At 35.9% G+C, this 19,694-nt stretch overlaps 1 protein-coding gene across 2 annotated transcripts in view; it reads right to left on the reverse strand.

Moving 5' to 3' along the window:
• Positions 1-637: 637 nt before the first annotated feature.
• The window catches only part of DDX46 (DEAD-box helicase 46), a 60,249-nt gene continuing 41,192 nt past the window's right edge, over positions 638-19,694 (reverse strand). The window contains exons 16-23 of one of the 2 annotated variants that reach the window (XM_070570965.1): positions 17,138-17,331; positions 15,316-15,453; positions 14,842-14,991; positions 11,547-11,723; positions 9,988-10,206; positions 9,579-9,723; positions 3,293-3,366; positions 638-2,068 (exon numbers count right to left, since the gene is read on the reverse strand). In XM_070570965.1, coding sequence (XP_070427066.1) covers positions 2,021-2,068; positions 3,293-3,366; positions 9,579-9,723; positions 9,988-10,206; positions 11,547-11,723; positions 14,842-14,991; positions 15,316-15,453; positions 17,138-17,331 — 1,145 coding nt within the window. In that variant the 3' untranslated portion in view covers positions 638-2,020. The remainder of the gene's footprint in view (positions 2,069-3,292; positions 3,367-9,578; positions 9,724-9,987; positions 10,207-11,546; positions 11,724-14,841; positions 14,992-15,315; positions 15,454-17,137; positions 17,332-19,694) is intronic. The other variant, XM_008510209.2, reaches the window with a different exon arrangement.

A 19,694-nucleotide genomic window follows, 5' to 3' on the forward strand; every position in this document is an offset into this window, starting at 1 on the left:
GGTACATGAACCTATTATTTCACGTATTTCATCTGTCTTACGCCAAATACAAACAGCATCAAAGACTAAGAGGCTTCTTCGGGAAGATATTTTTGAATAGAATTGTATATTTGGGGTAGTAAGTTGCTAGAATTTTTTAATAAAGATACTGAGAGTATAATACTTCTCTGACATGCCTACCAATGTAAACAAAATTAGATAAACGGCAGAAAACATTTCAGCAAAGATAATTTTAGGAAAATGCAGATTGAATTAACTTTATTTTATAAGGAATTTAGAAAACATGAGCAAATACTGATATTGCATTAAAAAAACAAATTAGTCTGTACATTATTCAAATTTTAAAAATCAAAGAGTCAGTGTGATACTAAAAAAAATGTAATAACAGAGAAATGTGTTTCATTTTAGAACAAAATACTATCAGTGGCTTATTACAATTAGATACACAAACGTAAAGGTAGTAATGCTAAAATGACGTAAAACTGAATCTTAAAGTGATCCTGCAGGCTGAAGGGAGCACCAGTTGTCACCAATATGGGACTGCCACATACTCTACCAAAGGAAACAAACTATCGCTACGTAAAAAAAAAAGCAAATAAATAAATTAGGGGAAAAAAGGAGCCCAAGAGGCCTGGAATTTTAGAGTAAATGGTTTATTTGGTTCTGTTGTTACATGTGTTTTGTCTGTTTTCTTCCTCTAAGAAAGAAGTGAATATGCGAGGGATCCAAGAATATTTGCCAATTATCTTAGTTTTTCAGTAAGGATAACTTTATACTGAAGAAATAATGATTGATATTCCTTGTCACTTTAACCACTTAATATTCTATTAAAATGATTTGTTTTAACAGCTATAGTATGCTTTGATTTTTTTCTTTTTTAAAAACTCTCAAGAATATTCAAAGGAACTTCTGTCTCTCTTACTTTAAGAAATATATCATTAAATTCCTGAAAAGTTTCTTTTTTCAAGAAGTGACAACAATATGAAGTTCTAATACACCAAAGAGTCTTGAAAAGAATATTAGGTGATTCAGTTATAACAAATTAAATTAGAATATTCAGGAAATTTATCTGAGGGATCAAAAATTTAATTTATGATTCCTTGTGAACTAAATTTCACTGAGAGCTGCTTAAGTCTAGCTCTAAAACATGGGTACCATTATACTTGAAAATTTTTAAGAAAGAAAATTCACAATCTATCTACTCAATAATCCTGAAGAAAACTCAGATTAAAATTAGTAGGGTATTTCTATGTACAGATGTATAAACAAACACTTTCAAGGGAGGAAGGAATAATATTAATATTTACAGGCTACAAATCACTTTAAGGAAGATTAAAAAAGAGTCAGTAGCTAGGCATAGAGGTTGTGAGGGGAACCTAAAAGTAGTAAATACTAAAACTCTTTGCAGTGTAAAGAAATGCGAAAAACTTTTATACTACAAATCTTTAATTTTACAAAACCAAAAAGCAATCCAACTATTGCCCATTTATGATGATAAAAATTGAAAAAAAACCCTCTGAATCCATTTTGTAAAAATTCTATATAACATTCTTAAATCCAGTTCATATTGTTCCACTAAGTCAAGTAAGATTTAAGCTCAAGGAGAGGGACACAAAATTAGAAAGAGAATTTTACCTTTTCTGAGCAGATGATCACAATTGTATTGCAAGAGGATAAAGTGAACAGCCCCTTAGCAACTTATGTACTTTATTACCTTCAATAGAAAGTCCAAATATTTCCATTTTTTTAAACTTCTGGAATATTATTCAGATATTTAAAATACTGATATGTAAGCTTTATATTAAAGGACTCTGAAAACAGGCCTGCTTTAAATATAGTCTGATAATTCTGGGGTACTTACTGAAAGAAGATTTCTTTAGCAAATATTTGTTCCTTATATTTAAAAAAATCAACAAGATAGAATTTTAAAAATGTTAATTTACAATACATTGTAAACTGCAGACAACAATTGCCACATGTATCACAGACCAGTACAGGTAAAAAGTTTTTTCCAGATGTTTTATAAGACTTTGTATCTTCCTTTATTTGTCGGTTGGTATGAATTTTGCTACAATAGAAAACAAAAGATACATGGTCAGAAAAAGAAAAAATACATATGTTAAGGTAATTTCCTTTACAAACTTATAAAACTATCAGATATTTAAAATAAAAAATGTTAATATTATTATATTGAGGAAGTTCTGTCCAACAACTAATCTTATCTGTGTGTACATTCAACTATGCCTTGATAACTGTTTTAAACCAACTCGATGGTGGTGGCATCAAGGTTCTTTCTCTATCACTCGTTGGTGCAATAGTCTTAAGCACTTGATTTAAAGGTTGTTTTTCTTCTTGCCTCTTGTTTTGTGTACCTTCTATTCTTTAAACCTTTTATTCCCCCAAAAGAATGTTCTGTAAGGGGAATTTTAGAAAAACTCTCAAAAACACATTCTTAGAGGATCAAGTTTCCTTTCAAAGGGCCCTCATCTCAATGCACACATTGCAGGGAGAGTTTACAAGCTTTAACTAGCACTAAAGACATAAGGATGTGTCTGCCTCCTTTGGAAAGGAGGTCTATAAAAGGTTGCTTTTTCTAAAATCAAATTAAATCCTTACCTAAGTTTAAAAACTCTGACAACACCTGTACTGGCAAAAATATAGAGAAACTAGAATTTTCATACACTGCTGGAGGGAATATAAATTGGTATAATCACTTTGGAAAATTATTTAGCAATAGCAACTTAAAGCTAAACTACACATACCCTATAATTACAATGTTACTCCAAGGTACATGCCCAAGAGAAAAGGATACTAATGTGTACCACAGAGACATGGAAGAATGTTCAAAGAAGCGTTATTCATAAAAACCAAAAACTAAAATAACCCCAAAGTCCAATAGATAAATTAACTGTGGTATATTCACAATTAAATACCATATAGCCATGAAAAAGAATAAATTACTGCTAAATGCAACAACATGGATTGATTTCCTCAAAGTAACATTTGATTCCACTTATATGGAGTTCAAAAATAGGTGAAACTAATCTATGATGTTAAAAGTCCAATATTGTTACATTTAAGGGAGATAAATAGTGACGAGGGGCATGAGGGGGGCTTCTGGGATGCTGGTAATATTCTGTATTTCTTAATCTGAGTAGTGATCTCATCAGTGTGCTTACTTTGAAAATTCATTGAGCTATATGTTTATCATGTGTACTTTTCTGTATTTATATTATAGTTCAATAAAACATTTATTAAAACAAATAAGTAAGTCCTTGAGGTTTTCACTCACCAGTCGGATCAGTTCTTCTTTTATAAGCCTGGTGATTTCAGCCTTTGCTTTCTGCACAGCCAGTTCATTGGCACCTGGTGAGTGAGTGGAAAATATTCGTGTTACTAGAATTACACTGGATGTTGATCCATGTCATGGAGATCCAGTAGGAAATACTGTAGGTGACTTTCAGGAACATTGTACTGCCTGCCAAGATAGCTTTTCAATACCCGGTGGAACATCATCTACATTATATAATGGCTGCTTATCATTCTGATTACTTTTTTAGAGTTTGAACATAACCACTGAAGTCACATTACATGTAGTGTTAAGAGTTCTCGGTACGTTGATTAAAAAGAGCAAAGAAAAGATGATTAGTAATTTGTCCAAAAGACAGTAAGAAAAAGTTAAAGGGAAATATAACTTCCTGAGTTCATTTATTTAGCAAATATTTATTCGACATTCAAAGTCAGCAAATATTTCAGAAAGGTGTCATCTGAGCAAAGTCTTAGAGGACTAGCCAAATTGAGGGAGGAGAGATGACATGGAGAGTATTTTGTGAAAGGAATCACATGTGCAATGACACAGATTAAGAAAGGCATGCTTAATTACTGAAAAGTAAGAGAAGTCTAGCGTGGCTGAAAAAGAGCGTGAAAGCACATAGCAAGATAGCCAAGATGATGCAGGCTGGAGACATTCATTCATACAATTATTAATTCAAAAACATTAAGCACCCAACCATGTATGATATACTGTGGGAGATTCATTATACAAAGAATTTGTTCATGCTCTTTATGATCTTGTAGCTATTACAACAGGATCAGTAGGTAGGAAGTAGTCTACCCAAGTAACTTTTAAATATCATTTCTTCCAAGAAGTTTTCCCAAGTTCTTCAGGCCGAGTTAAGTGTTTTTTTCCCCAGTGCTCTCACACGATTGCGTTCACACCACCATGAAAGCACATTTTTAAGGTAGAATGAACAAGATTTTTTTTGACTAGATGTAGATAGTGAAGAGGAACAAAGTTAAGATGCTTAAAGTTGAGTAGCAAGTAAAGAAAGTAAGAATAAAGAAGATACTGAATCCCAGAGGAAGAACAGGTGTTATGAGCAGAGATGGTGGGTGAAAATTCAATTCTGAGATTGCTGTAGTTGAGGTGTTCATGGATATCCAGTTGTAAATGTCAATTAAGGGCGATGGAAATACAGACCAGAAGTAGAGGAGAGATGGAAATTAGACAGCCATCAAGGATAGGTGTAGAAGGATCTGAAGCCAGGGAACAATGCCAGAGAGAAGGTAAGTTTAAAGAGGTACCACAATGCACACTGATAAGAGGAAAAGAGCTGGACCAAAGAAGTGGATTAGAGATAATGAAGGACTAGAAATGAAATGTCCAAGAATAAAAGGAAAACTGGGTTTGCAATGTAGAGAACTTCATTTTTTTTTCTGCTTTTTCTCCCCAAACGCCCCCAGTATATAGTTGTATATTTTTTTCAGTTGTGGGTCCTTCTAGTTGTGGCATGTAGGATGCCACCTCAACATGGCCTGATGAGCAGTGCCATGTCCATGCCCAGTGCCCAAGATCCAAACCGGTGAAACCCTGGGCCGCCAAAGCGAGGCGCGCAAACTTAACCACCTGGCCACAGAGATAGCTCCAAGAACTTCATTTTTATCATTTTATATAAGAAAAATAAATGAGGGGCCGGCCCCATGGCCGAGTGGTTAAGTTCGCACACTCCGCTTCGGTGGCCCAGGGTTTCGCCAGTTCAAATCCTAGGCGCAGACATGGAACTGCTCATCAAGCCATGCTGAGGTGGCAACCCACACGCCACAACTAGAAGGACACACAATTAAAAAAAATATACAACTATGCACCAGGGGGGTTGGGGGAGAAAAAGGAAAAAAATAAAATCTCTAAAAAAAAAAGAAAACCAAATGAGAAAAACAATTCACAAGAAATAAGAAAATTTTCCCCCTTATTAGATATGAATAACTTTTTGACCCCAGAGAGAGGAGAGGAGGAGTGGAGGAAGAGGAGAAAAAGGAAGAAGAAGAAAAAGAAATGGTTAAACAACAAGAAGGAAAGATGGCTGTGAAGTCATAGCAATATATCTGAGTCCTACACTTCCACCAAGCCACCAACCACAACATTTTAAAGCTGTGGGTGCTGGAAGGGAAGAGAGGTGGATGAAAGCGAAGGCAAGGGTAGAATCAAGAAACAAGGCAGACTGAAAATTATAACCAAAATGAAATTCAGGACAAAAATATGCTACTTGACGTGAGCTGGTGTGAAGCTTGTTGATATTCTGTGCCGTTTTAAAAAGAAGAAAAATGACACTCTCATATAGATCCAAGTGGAAGAGTAATTTTCCTACTTTAGTTAGAGTCTGACCATTTGGACCAGTTTAAATTTTTGACTTATATAGCTTCTATAGGTAATAGGTTACATATGTTTATAAGCTGCCACTGAAAAAGAGGCATTTCCTTTCATTGGCCTTAAAACAACTCTGGCTGCTTTTAAGGGATTCTCCACTAGTAAAAAGAGAGGGTCGCAAAAACACGCTATAAATTATACAGGCTGGCTAGGCATGTAAGTCCTTCCTGTTCTCCTTCCCGCTGCCTGGTGGGAGGCCTGGAGCTGCTGAGCCACACAGAGCCTCCAAGGAGCCAGGCAGTGGGGTCCCTCCAATTACAGAACTAAAAACAGATGACACTAGGCTCCTTCCAACACCTGTTTTCATCCTATTAGTGTTCAGGTGATTTGGCTGGAGTTTCAAAAACTAAAAGATCTTTTAAAAATCTAATCATCAGTGAAAATTCTCAAAGCTTTAGATCACTTTAATTACCAATCTCCAGCTCTTATTCAGCATCATTATGTCCCTAGAATTCTCAAGATTAATTTTTGACAAGGTTATCTTTCTACAGGGCAGGGGTCGAGGGGGGAGCTTGCTTGGATTATAAAAACTACACGTTATTTCCTGAGTACAAGTTGACAGTGGAGAGAAGTGACCAGAACCATTTTAGGTGGATGGAAAAGTCAGCAGAAGCTGTGGGTTTCTCACTTCACTTGATAGCACAGGAGATGTGTTCTGATAAAGTCATATGTAAATTGACCTTTGATACATTAATTATACCATACTAAACAAGCATAATTACCTTTAAATTAATAAATTACATAGAGGATCCTTTTTCAAAGCAAACAATCATGTCTCTGATTTACCTCTTTGTAAGGCAGGCATTTAAAATATTAGTTTTGTTTAAATCATGCCCACGACATTCAAACTGAGAATAAAAGGCTGACTTTTCGTATACCAGAAGTTTTATCATCAGATTCCACTGGATGACATTGTGTCTCCATCCTGCATGGTCTAATAAACACAGTAGTAAGGGAGAGCTGTCCAGCTCCAAGTAAGATGGAATGTAAAGATGTCAATGTAATTTTCTCTCCTTGAAGATCTAGGTACCAGCAACCACCATTTTACTACACAATAAGGAACAGTGTCACATGATTTGGAAACACAGTGAGTCACTGGCAGACTGAAAGTCTTTCTGGATACATAAAATGGTGCCATGTAAAAACCTGGCTAGAAATAGGTATGAGTCAGTTTCTCAAAGTCATAATCACAAACAAAAAAATGCAATTTGCCTAGTTCAGGACTCAATCCTTTGTACACCATTTAAGAATAAGCATGAATTTTACTGTATAGTAATGGGAGAATGGCGACAACATGGAAACTAGAAAGGCTTGCGTTTGAGTTTCACCTTTCCCACAACTGATCACTAACTTAAAAAAGTCCAATAGTGAGACATACGTGAAAATGGCAGCGCAGGGAACTCAAAAGCCTGTCCCTCAACAAACGCAGCAAATAAATTTGCAAAAACTGTTAAAATCAACTTTATGAGAACTCTGGAAACTAATCACAAGTTTACAGGAACGAGGCAAATGCTTATTAAAGGGGAAAAAGAACAGCTGAATCTTGGGGCCGGTCTGGTGGCCTAGTGGTTAAGTTCGCACGTTCTGCTTTGGCGGCCCAGGGGTTCGGTTCAGATCCCAGGTGTTTGGCACTGCTTGGCACACCATGCTGTGGTAGGCATCTCACATATAAAGTAGAGCAAGATAGGCATGGATGTTAGCTCTAGGCCAGTCTTCCTCAAAAAAATAAATAAAACTAAAAAAAAAAAACCAAAAAACAGCTGAATCTTGGTAACAGAATTTTTCAGTGTTTTAACTTACTCTGACCCCACCAAACATTTCTGGCCAGAAAACACTTTCTCCTTCGGTATACATGGGGTGCACACTGCACATGTGCTTCTCTTCTTGTAGTCTTTTTACTAAAAAGCCACACAAAAACAATTTGAGGTCACCAATTAAAAGAGAAGTGATGAAATAGGCACGGTATGGTAGGCCCTCCATATCCGTGGGTTCCACATCTGCAGATTCAACCAACTGTGGATTCAAAGTCCTATGATCACTGCACCTGTACTGAACAGGCACAGACTTTTTTATCCTTGTCATTATTCCCTAAACAATACAGTATAACAACCACTTACATGGTATTTACATTGCATTAGGCATTATAAGTAATCTAGAGATGATTTCAAGTATGAGAGGATGTGCATAGATTATATGCAAATACTATGCCATTTTACATAGGGACTTGAGCATCCATGGATTTTGATATCTGCGAGTATATGTGTATGTGTGTGTGTGTGTGTGTGTCTGTCTGTCTGTCTGTGTGTGTGTGTGTCCTAGAACCAATCCCTAGCAAATACCAAGCAACGACTGTACTAATTTACTTTGTCACATTTGTGAAATTCTCTTTGTTTTGGCCAGGAAAAAATCAAATTCTAAAAATAATTCCTAATATATAATTAAATTTAAGTTTATATTTATTTCAGTAAGGAACTTACCTAAAATTATATAGTCTTCACAAAAATCAAAGGAATGCCAAAATATAACAAGAAAAAAATTAACTAGTGACAAAGTTTATTTATAATATACTTTCAGTGGATCTAAATACCTTCCATTGATCTTTCCAACAACAAACTTTAAAGCTGAGCTATCCAATACAGTAGCCATCACCCATGTGACTATTTAAATTAATAAAAATTAAATAAAATTTAAAGTTTCTCGGTCACACTGGCCATACTTCAAGTGCTCCATAGCCATCAAAGAGAGTTCTACTGGACACTGCTGCTTTAGAAAGCTCAAATGGATATGCCTGTCAAATAATATTTTGTGTCCTGAAGACAAGTGGCTATAGGCTTAATCAGATGCGTTATTGAGAAAATTTATCAAGTGCCTACCATGTGCCAGGCATGGGTGATACAGCAGATGACAAAGTCACTGCATTGAGAGAGCTCTAGCAGGGGAGACAAGAACAAGTTGAAATATATTATAATTTCCATGTGATGAGTACTGTGAAGAAAAACAAAGCAGGTAAAGAGCTACAAAGTGATGAAGTGGGATCAGGTAAGGTTCCTTGTTAGAGTGCTGTGTATGACTCAAGGTACTAGACTGATGTCTGAGATTATACAAATTGCAGGAGCAGCTCCTTTGCAGCCATCTAAGCACTAGGTATGCAAACTCTGGGCTTACATGACACATGGAGTAAACCTCTCCACAGCTCCAACAACAGTATTCAACAAATATTTAGTTCATTAAATAGATGAAATAGACCTGGCTAGTCTATACTTAAAAAAAAGTCTACTATAGAGATGTTCAGATTAAATATAAATGAAGGGAGGCAAGTTGTGTACAATGCAATGGAATAACACTTTACTGGAAAAAATCAAAATGGAAACTGCCTTGTGAATTCCTTCATGAATAAACCTGATCACTCTTAGATAATGCATAACTTATATCCTTAGAGTTATGGTATTAATTGTCCTCTTGTTATTTTTTTAAGGTATGCAAGAACTTTTATGAACATGATTTCAGAGGCAATATTTGCTTAAACATTCATGAAGCGGACTAATATAGTTGATTTACTTTCTAACCTAAACTGTGGCAAGAACATTCTACTTTCTAGAGGCATAAACAGATAGGTCCTTATAATACATGTTTTCTTTTACACTGATTTTCAAATGTGCCTGAATTGTCAAAACTGAAAGAGTCCCAAAAACAGATCATTCGCCTTTGTATATGTACTGAACTTATAAAGACCTCAAATGATATATGAAACTATTTTTTTCTCACACGTGTTCCTTATTTTCAGTCCTTACTAGAAATAACCTCACTTTCTCTGTGTGTCTATTACATCAACCTTGATCTAACTCAAGATTGAAACAGAACCAATAGTACATACTTTCTATTGCCAAGTAAATTTTCCGCTCTCCTTCCTTGGGTTCTTTGCCAGGTGGGAAGTAGGTTCCTCTGATTGTAATTGCGGCTTCAGAATATTCACTGATTCTCTGCAGAGCTTCCTTAGAAGTAACTTTCCACCTGGCAGTCTAGGAAAGAAAGGATGGGGGAAAAAATCATTTTATAACAGAATTTTAAAAACTTGGAGGACCAGCCCAGTGGTGTAGTGGTTAAGTTCACACACACTGCTTCAGCAGCCCAGGGTTCGCAGGTTCAGATCCCAGGGATGGACCTAGCACCTCTTGTCAAGCCACGCTGTGACAGGATCTCATAAAATAGAGGAAGACTGGCACAGAGGTTAGCTCAGTGACAATCTTCCTCAAGCAAAAAGAACATTTAAACCTGTTACTTGCCTGTGGGAAGTCATTGATTTCTAATTCTTCCTCATATCTCTTAAAAGATTCATTCTGTCCACCATCCTGTCTCTCCTCTTCTTGTTTCTCCAAAGGCACATAATTGAGCTTGGCATTGATCTTCTCAGCAAGCTGTTCTGCAATGGTTTTTGCAGAGACAGTGGGAGCCAGGATGGTGCCACCTCTGAGAATTGCATTGGTGGCCTGTTGCATCACATCCTGCAGTTAAAGAAGACCTACAGTCAAATCTCAGATGAGGGCAGAGACAAGATCTGAGACACCATGACAAATTATTCTCTGGAAAGTCACTGACTAAAAGCATCTTTCTAATGCAGAGTCCTACCCATATGCGCAATTTTGCAGTATATATTTATAACTGATACTTTAATGTATCTCCCTTACTTTGACGAGAAAACTAAAGAACACTCAACTTTATATTAAAAATTCTACTAGATCATAGATAACGAGGCAACTCTTGATATGAAACATAGTATATTTCTAAAATCGTTTATATGCTTTGTGGCTCCTAAGAGTTTCCTCTGAATTAGAATCTTTGTCCACTACCACCACTGAGCACCCTCTCCCACCATGGCCCAACCCAACCTTCAATAAATGATAGTAAATGACTTACTCAAAACCTGCTTTTAAAATTTGAACTTAATTTTACCATGTGCCTAAGGTAGACAGAATTCTGTGGGTAATACATGACACACACCTCAAGCTTTTCCAACAACACTGAAAAGTTACAGCTATTTGATTTCCCTAATAAAGAGGTATTAGCAGTAATAATCCTAGAGAATATCAGATTCAGTTCGGCAATCCCTGTTGTCAGAGGAGGTACAGGCTTGAATACAATAAACACTTTATTACTCATGACTAAACAAAACAGATGCAGAGACCTGAGGCTCCAAACCCTAACTGTGGCTGCCTCACTGCGTCACTCCATTACTTTCTTGCTTGGTCATCCCAGCTTGGGTGCTACAGACCTGAAACTCCACAGCCTACTAGACAGAGGGCTCTGCAGGTCCCCAAACTCTCAAAATCTGCAAAACACTGTCAAAATTAACAAACTATTCTTTGGGAATGCTACGAAAATTTACCCTTAGTTAAAAACTAAGTTAACAAAAAAAGCTCCCAAGAGTAAGACGGCATGTGAAATATTTAACACGTTTCCACTGTTAAAACTTATGTTAGTCTGAGTTATGTAGCTGGATATTTGTATTTCCAAGGAATTGTTTGTGTGCCCAATAACCCACCCAATAAAAACGAAGAGAGAAAAAAATTTTCTTAAGATTTTGGGAAGATCAATCAGAATACTATTTTCTAAAACTCTCCATGACTAACATGCCCAACAGTTAGGCCTTCCAGAATAGGCATTAAGTCCTCAGCTAACCACACGAGAAAGGCAACAATCAAAGAATTGTGTATTCAGAATAATGTTAAACTCTAACTCAACGTCTGGGACAACCTGTTCACTTGTGCAGACATAATTCCTGAAAAGCATTTAAATCAAAGAATTTATAAAAAGTATTGACTAAGACTCGGAACAAATTACTTAATACCTGAGATTCAATGCCCAAATTCTTCTGAGCGTTGATTCTAAGAGCCAATCTCTTAGCAATTTCTAATTTCTCAGCATTTCCTGCAGTTGGAGCAGGTACACTAGACGTTCCAGGAGCAGCCATATCCTTCACTCTCTTCTTTGAATTAAACATGCTTTCAATTTGCTCATCAATCTAAACAAGAAAAAAAGGATTAGTAAAAATCAGATTAAAAATACCAATTTAGGTATATCTAGTACAGACTATTTCTACCAAAAGACTAGAATCAGACAGTTACATCCATGTTAATTCAACCACAAAGATCAAGAGGAAAATATACCAGCTATTTGCTAAGAGTGACACATTTCATTTCGAAAAATCAGTTGTCTACGGTGAAAAATAGAGATACAATGCTGCAAGAACCACTTAAGGAGACTCCTGAGAGGCCCAGAAAATACATCCCAGTTAAGCAAATGAGAAACATGTGCTGTCAAGACAAAGCAGCCAATATGATGCAGCTAAACTGCTCCAGGGCTCAGGCCTTGAGGCCAAATTACACTGCAATGAAAGAGGCTGGAAGAAGGGCAATAACTCAGGCCAGTGGACAACTAAAAAAAGTCAATGATTCCGAGGGGGAATGGTACAACATGTTCCTAAGGCAACGCTCCAAAAATTCTTCCTAACTCCTAAAACGCAATTGGATTTGCCCAAAAAACTGGGTAAGAGAATCAGAAAAGAAGGCTTTACTGTTTTATTCCTTTGAACCAAGAAAGGAAAGAAATGAAGGTTGGTTTCCCCATCAAAGCAAGAGCAGTGCAGAAAAGCCATAGTTCTCCAGGAGTTACATGAGTCCTAGTGCCACCACATAATCCTCAGGTTAGCACATCTACCTCATAAACTATTTGCATTTCCTTTAAAGATGCCTTTTGCCCAACAATGACTACTGACATTGCCAACTAAAGAGATGCAAATCCTTTCATATACTCAGATTAGGTTTACCTTCTAAATCTCAAATGCAGAGAAAAGCTTGCTTCAGGGTTTAAAATTAAGTTAATTTAAAAAGTCCTTTTACTGAAAGAGACACATCTATCTAATAAGGGGTTTTAGTTATCAACTACTTTTAAACTTAACATTTAATTGAGCAAAACTGTTTTAAATTAACCAGCATAGACAGCATTAAAATCCAAAACAAATGCTTAAAATCAGGAATAGGAAATGTGTATGGTGCTAGTTGAGAGGAGTTACTTTACTTCTGACTTTATTCACTTCGGAATTGTTCTAATTTTTATGAAAAATTATATATTATTTTAATAACCAGAGAAAAAATCAACATATTTCATTACGAAATTTGAAAAAATGTTTAAAGTAACGTCAAAAACCTGAGGTGGCTTAAAACAAGACCACAAATTTTTTAATACTCTCCCCTTCAAGAGGCAGAGACTCTCCTTGAGTGTGGGCTGAACTTAGTGACTTTTGCTTCTAACAGATAAAGTGAAAGAGGCGGTGTGTGACTTCAAAGAATAGTCATAAAAGGCAGTAAGGCTTCCTCTACTCTCTCGGATCACTGGCTCTGGGGGAAGACAGCTGCCATGCTGTGAGGACACACAGGCAGAGTAGTAAAGAAAAGAGGCATCTTTCCAACATCAAAGTGAGCGAGCCACCTTGGAAGATGGTCCTGCATCAGTCAAGCCTTCAGATGACTGCAGCCTCAGGCAACCTCACAAGACCGCAAGCCAGAACTACCTGGCTAAACTGCTCCTGATTTCCTGACCCTCAGAAACTGTGAGATAATAAATGTTCACTGTTTTAACTACTAAGTTTTGGATTGATCTGTTACATCATAACAGATAACTAAAACAACGACTTAATTGAATTTTAAGCCAATATGGCATACTAGAAGGAAATGGCCTAGGGTCACCAGGAAACCTGGGTTCTGGTCCTGGCTGTGCTTAACAGCTAGTATGGTCGTGGACCAAATACTTTTTTCCAGGTCCTCAATTTCCTCAAATGACAAGATCAGATTAAATTCAAGATCAATTAAATTTCAAAAATTGTGTTCTGAGCTAAGGTTTTAATAGGGTACATTAGAAAATGTTCTATAATCAAAGATTAAATATGTGTGAGGAGTTCTGGGTTAAACAAAGTCAAACAAACTTCTTTAATTAAGAACTTTTCAATCCTCTGATATGCTAATACCACTACTAGTGGTATATACCAGGCAGATTTTCCACATTTATATTATAATGAAAACATCCTCCTCTAAAGCTCAAGCTCCTGAGGTTTTGGTTCCAAAGAAGAAGACTCTGTGAAACGCTCAACTAGCTGAGGCCTCAGGGTCCCTCTTCAGTGGGTCACAAATAATGCCATAAGCTAAGAATTTGGGCTTTGAAGTAAGAATGAAATGGATATAGGTCCCAGCTATATATATATACATATATATACATATAATAGCTGTGTAAATATGAAAAGGTTATTACTTCTAAGCTTCAGTCTCCTCACTCGTAAAATGGAAATACTCTGAGTATCTACTCTGTATGGTTACTGTGAGGAAGTAAGTGAAATAATCCCTGTAAAGCACTTGACACAGTGCATGACACTTAGTAGCACTCAAAAAATGTTGACTATTATTAATAAGGATGTTCTGTAATAACAATTCAATTTAAAATGATAAAAAACAATGTCAGTACAAATGTTGTTAAAGATAAGGGGGGCCATTCTTACACACCACTATGGTGAGTGCAAAGTGGCATACTCATCTTGCTGGAGGACAATCTGACAATGTTTTAAGACAAATCAGATATACCCTTTGGCCTAGCAATTCCATTTATACACTCATCCTCAAGACTTAATCTGATGAATGTGCAAACTTTAAATGCACAAGGATGAGCAATGAAGTACAGTTACTATACAATGAAGTATATTCCAAATGACGAACATATAAAAACAACCCACGTATTCAAAAATAGGGGTCTGATTCACTAAACTGTGGAACATCCATATAAAAAAATACTATGTAGCCATCAAGAATAATCTGAGTGAATTTACTAAAATGGGAAGATTTTAACATAAGACTGTTGTTGTAAAGAAGGTTATAAAGCACTATGATCTCATTTTTATGAAAAATGAGCATATGTGAATACACAGACACACACACACACACACACACACACACACACAAGAAAAGGGTTGGGAAGCATACACACCAAAAATGTTCTAGTAATTGGCTATCTCAATAAGCCTATGGCAAGACTTCTAGTACAAAAGAATAACTGCTTCAACTGGCAAGAATGAGGCTTAGAACAACAATACTTACATCGACGGCAGCATCCTCATCATCTGAATCTTGCAGACCAAGAGCTGCTTTTTGTAACTTCTTCCTCTCATTAGCCAAAGCTTGTTCTGTTTCATCAAACTTGAATCCCTTACCAGAGAACCCACTACTCTTTTTAATTATTTTCCCTTCCTTTCAAGGAAAAACAAAAAAGTTAATTTCATGCTAAAAAACTTTAATGTTCAGGAATTTACAGCAATTAAATATTTTTCAAGGGGGTGTATGCCAATGTAACAAACACTTCATTTAGCATGTGAGAAAAAATGACTAGGCAGACTACTCAGAATACTAAGTTAAAGTAAATGGGAGGATTTTCTCACTCCTTCCTGCCCCCATCCCCCTGCCTTCTCTAAAGAGATAAATGAAAATAATCCTATCAAGATCTATAAGTATTAAATATTCAGTTTAGAACACAAGAATGATTTGCATAAAAATAACAGGAGTTAAAAAACTCACAGCTTTCTGTTGATCTTTGAAATCACTCCAAAGTTTCTCTAGATCAGGAGGCACTGCAGTCCCTGACAACTCAAGAGCTTTAATTATGTCCCCAGCATAGCGAGCTTGATCTTCTGTGATAAAAGTGTACGCATAACCCTACAGAATGATGAAAAAGTAGAACTATTAGACACTAACAAGATGAATCCTACTTAGATCACAAATAAAATAAAATCTGAACCACCTAATAAATCCTCTTAAGACTGACTTTGTTACTAAAGAATTTTAAAGACCATAAAAAAAGTCCTACTAAATTGTTTAATGGCTCAAAGTGAAATATCCAAGTTTAATATTTAAAAATAAAATAAGCAAACAAGTTTGGGGACCTAATGAACAGCATGGCGATTACAGCTAATAATACTGTGTCATATATCTGAATGTTACTAAGAGAACAGATCTTAAATATTCTCACCATAAAAAAGAAATGGTAACTATGTGATGGGATGGAGGTGGTGGCTAATACTATGGTGGTAATCATTTTGAAATTTATAAATGTATCAAATCAACATGTTGTACTCCTTAAATTTATACAATGTAATGTGTCAATTATACCTCAATAAAGCTGAAAGAAATGAAAAAAAATAAGCAAATAGAAAGTTTTAATTTCTCTATGCATAAGCAGAAACATATGTGATTTTACATAAATGCACAACTGCATTATCATAGGTATTAACTTTCTTTAATATAGTATTTTATTTTTCCCTTTTTGGCTTGCATTCCCTTCCTTCACTACTGTACCACTCTACCCCAGCAAACTCATATTAAATTCCTAGGATGTAGCTTTCCATATATTTTTTAAACCCAATAAAAGAGATAAAAACATGTATGTGTGTATATATATGTATGTATATATAAAGTGTTTTTATATGCAAAAATGAAGTCAGCTACATTACCCATCTGGAATTCTCTAAAGCTTTAGGGTTCACATGCCCCCGGCAGCTTTTTGATTCAGGCAAGAGAAAGACTGGAGTTGGACGTAGAGGAATAGCAAACCATAATCAGATTACCATCTTCACAAAACACTGCCCCTACTAGTGTACAAATTTTAAAACATGGTTTAATATTTTATTTCAGGAATCTCTGGAAAGTAACTTAACTTCTACGTGCCTCGACTTTTCTCATCTATTAATCAGGGTAACATCCACCTCAAAGGGAAGTTGTGAGGATGACTTGGTACCTGGCATTTAATAAGTACTCCATAAATATAACCTACTGCTATTAATATTATTGCTTCAGTATGCAGAAATGTCCAGGGGTGGAATATCAAATATATCATCACCAATGTTTCCAACAACAGAATATTCTGCTGCCTTCAAAAACAGTTAAATACAAATCTATACACAGGTGAATCAAAAAAGCAAGTAATATATATGTGTATTAGGAGACGGAGGAAGGAGAGAGCACAGGGGTGATAGGCATGGTATGAGTATATTTTATGATCCAACATTTTTAAAAACAGTAATGAAAGATCCCAAACTATGTGCATGTATATATGTATATAAAAATTTTTAGGTGGGGGGAAAAAACCTACAATGGGACACAAATGGTTAACACTCTCTGCCTACAGAGAACAGCTACATATCTGATAATTTTAACAATACTCAGACAGGTATATGTATATAAATGACGAACATCAACTATTCCCCACACTCTGATGATTAAGGATTTTCAAAATGTCCTCAAAACTCCTATTACCTATTCCTTAAAATCCCAAAGAAACACATATATTTTAATAAAATAGAAATCAACTTTTAAAAAGTTCTTTTTGAAAAATTCTTTTTACTTTGTTGCCTGCTCTTCCAGTCCGTCCTGCTCTGTGCACATAATCCTCATAATGGTTGGGGCAGCTGTAATTTACTACAAGAATCAGATGTTTCACATCTAGACCTCGGGCAGCAACAGAGGTAGCCACAAGAAGTTTGCACGTCCCATTCTTAAAGTCATTTATGATGCTATCTCTGTCATATTGATCAATGCCTGCAAGTAAATTAAAGAGAAGAGCTGTAAAACCACGTATTCAAATTAAGTTTTCCACTTCCTCTGATACTCAGAGAAAGCAGTTAAAACACAGAATAAAGAACAAATCCAACTTATATTGTCCAACAACTACAATATAGAAAATAAAACACTAAAGAAATTTAATGGCAAGATCAAAGGTTACCACTATTAACTCATTTATGAATCTTACAAATCTGCCCTCATTTTGCCCCCTTTCTTGTATATAAGGCTTATAACTGCAGAAGCCCAATCTCAGAACTATTACCTGTTTGAGAGACAAAAGGAGAAAAGGCAGGTACATTCAGCTTATATTGATAGGATTCAGATCTTTCTCCTTCTGCTCTAGGTTATTTAAAGCCTTGCTATTCAGTTTTGTCCAAGGACCAAACACAGCATCACATGGGAGTTTGTTAGAAATACAGAATCTCAGATCCTACCTCAAACTACTGAATCACTTCTGCACTTTAACAAGAAGCTTAGGCGATCGCATATGCACATTAAAGTTTGAGGCACACTGCTTAAGAAGTAACCAATTTGATTTCTCTTAAATATGTTACCCAAACAGCCTCAGGGTGAGTAACAAAGCAAAGCATAAAATACCAAAATGTTCTATTACAAGATGCCCTGGTCACAAATATATTCTATGACGGGGTACCCAGGAATCTCTAATAATTAGAGAAGGGAATGGGATAAATCACAAACCTTGAAAATCATTTTTTACAGCAGAAGATATTCTAAGATTTCATATAAAACCTGAGTTTAACATACACAGAATATGTAGCATTTAAATGTTTATCAATATTAATTTATATTATTACCCAAAGTTTTAAATGTACTCTTCAAAGATTGAATTAAAGAAAGTATTTGGATCTTACGTGAAAGAAACTAGGATCGAACACCGTACTCAAAAATCCCATAAGAAAAATTAATGGAATTGATATCAATATAAATTAAATTTATAATTAAAAGACACCAAAACTTTTACTTTAGACTGAGGTATCTTGACTATTAAGGCAACCGCACATATTTTATTCCATGGAATTGAATGTAACACACTAACTGAGCATATGGGATGCCTGCCCAGCAACCAGTAACCCTCTTCCTTTTTAACATAATCTCAATTTTGTTCACATATCCACTCGACACATGGTCACATATATCAGAGATGAGCCCAATTCTCAGTCTCAGGAAATGAACCATTAGTGTAAATCAGCCCTTCTCAAGTTTTCTGGGCTCAGACCACCTTTACACTTTTAAAATTATTAAGGACCAGACCCAGAGAGCTTTAGTTTACATAAGTCATCTCTATCAATGTTTAATGTATTAGAAACTAGCACTGAGGAAATATTAAAATATTTACTTGTTTAAAAATAGCAATAAAGCAATTGCATGTTAAAATTAAAAACATTTTTATGAAAAATAACTTTTTCAAAACAATAAATTTATTAAGACAATTTATATCTTTGCAAATCTTTTTAAAGTCTGGCTTAATAAAAGATAGCTGGAGTCTCCTATCTTCTGCATTCAATTTGTTGAAATACAACATGCCATGCAGTCTCTAGAAAACACTACTATACACTCATGAGAGAGTAAGAGTGAAAAAGGCAAGTAACAGGGTGGCGTTACTACGAAATGTCTTTGAAAGCCTCAGAGACGCCCAGGGTCCTAGGACAATACTTTAAGAACCATTAGTCATTCCCCTTGCTATTAATGACTTAGGCATAAGCATGTGATGCAATTCTGACCAGAGACAAAAGAAGTACACACAGGCGATTATGGGGAAAAAAGTTCCTTACTTATATAAAAAACACATTTCCATCAACATCGGAGAAGCTCTTATTGGACCAACCCTCCTGCAGATAACAACTATGAATTCTGGACAAAATATAAAGAACAAATACCTGAAAGCACCAGAGAATAACTAAGAGCAGGCAGAAACTGGAAGGGAGCTGACACTTAGAAGAATGTAATGGCACTGGCTGAGTTCACAGGATTTTATTTATTTATTTCAAACTTTTTGTTTGAGGACAGGCCCTGGGCAGCACAGGTTTACTGACAAGAAAAAACAGAAAGAAGAGCTCAGGACCAGAAAAGAGGGGATGAATCCTGGAAAGAATAACAGAGTAGGCACACTCACGTGTGCATAGAAACACTGCCCAAATATCTAATCCCTAAACCACACATGCATCAGGCAGAATTCAAGCAGCTCAGCTATGGCTAAAAGAAATTAATACAGATTTCACATGCTGCTCATTACAAGAAACATTGTTTTGGGGCTGGATCTGTGGCCAAGTGGTTAAGTTTCCACACTCCACTGCAGCGGCCCAGGGTTTGGATCCTGG

The sequence above is a fragment of the Equus przewalskii genome, chromosome 13 (assembly GCF_037783145.1).
Source record: "Equus przewalskii isolate Varuska chromosome 13, EquPr2, whole genome shotgun sequence".
In the NCBI taxonomy this organism is placed as follows: Eukaryota; Metazoa; Chordata; class Mammalia; order Perissodactyla; family Equidae; genus Equus; species Equus przewalskii.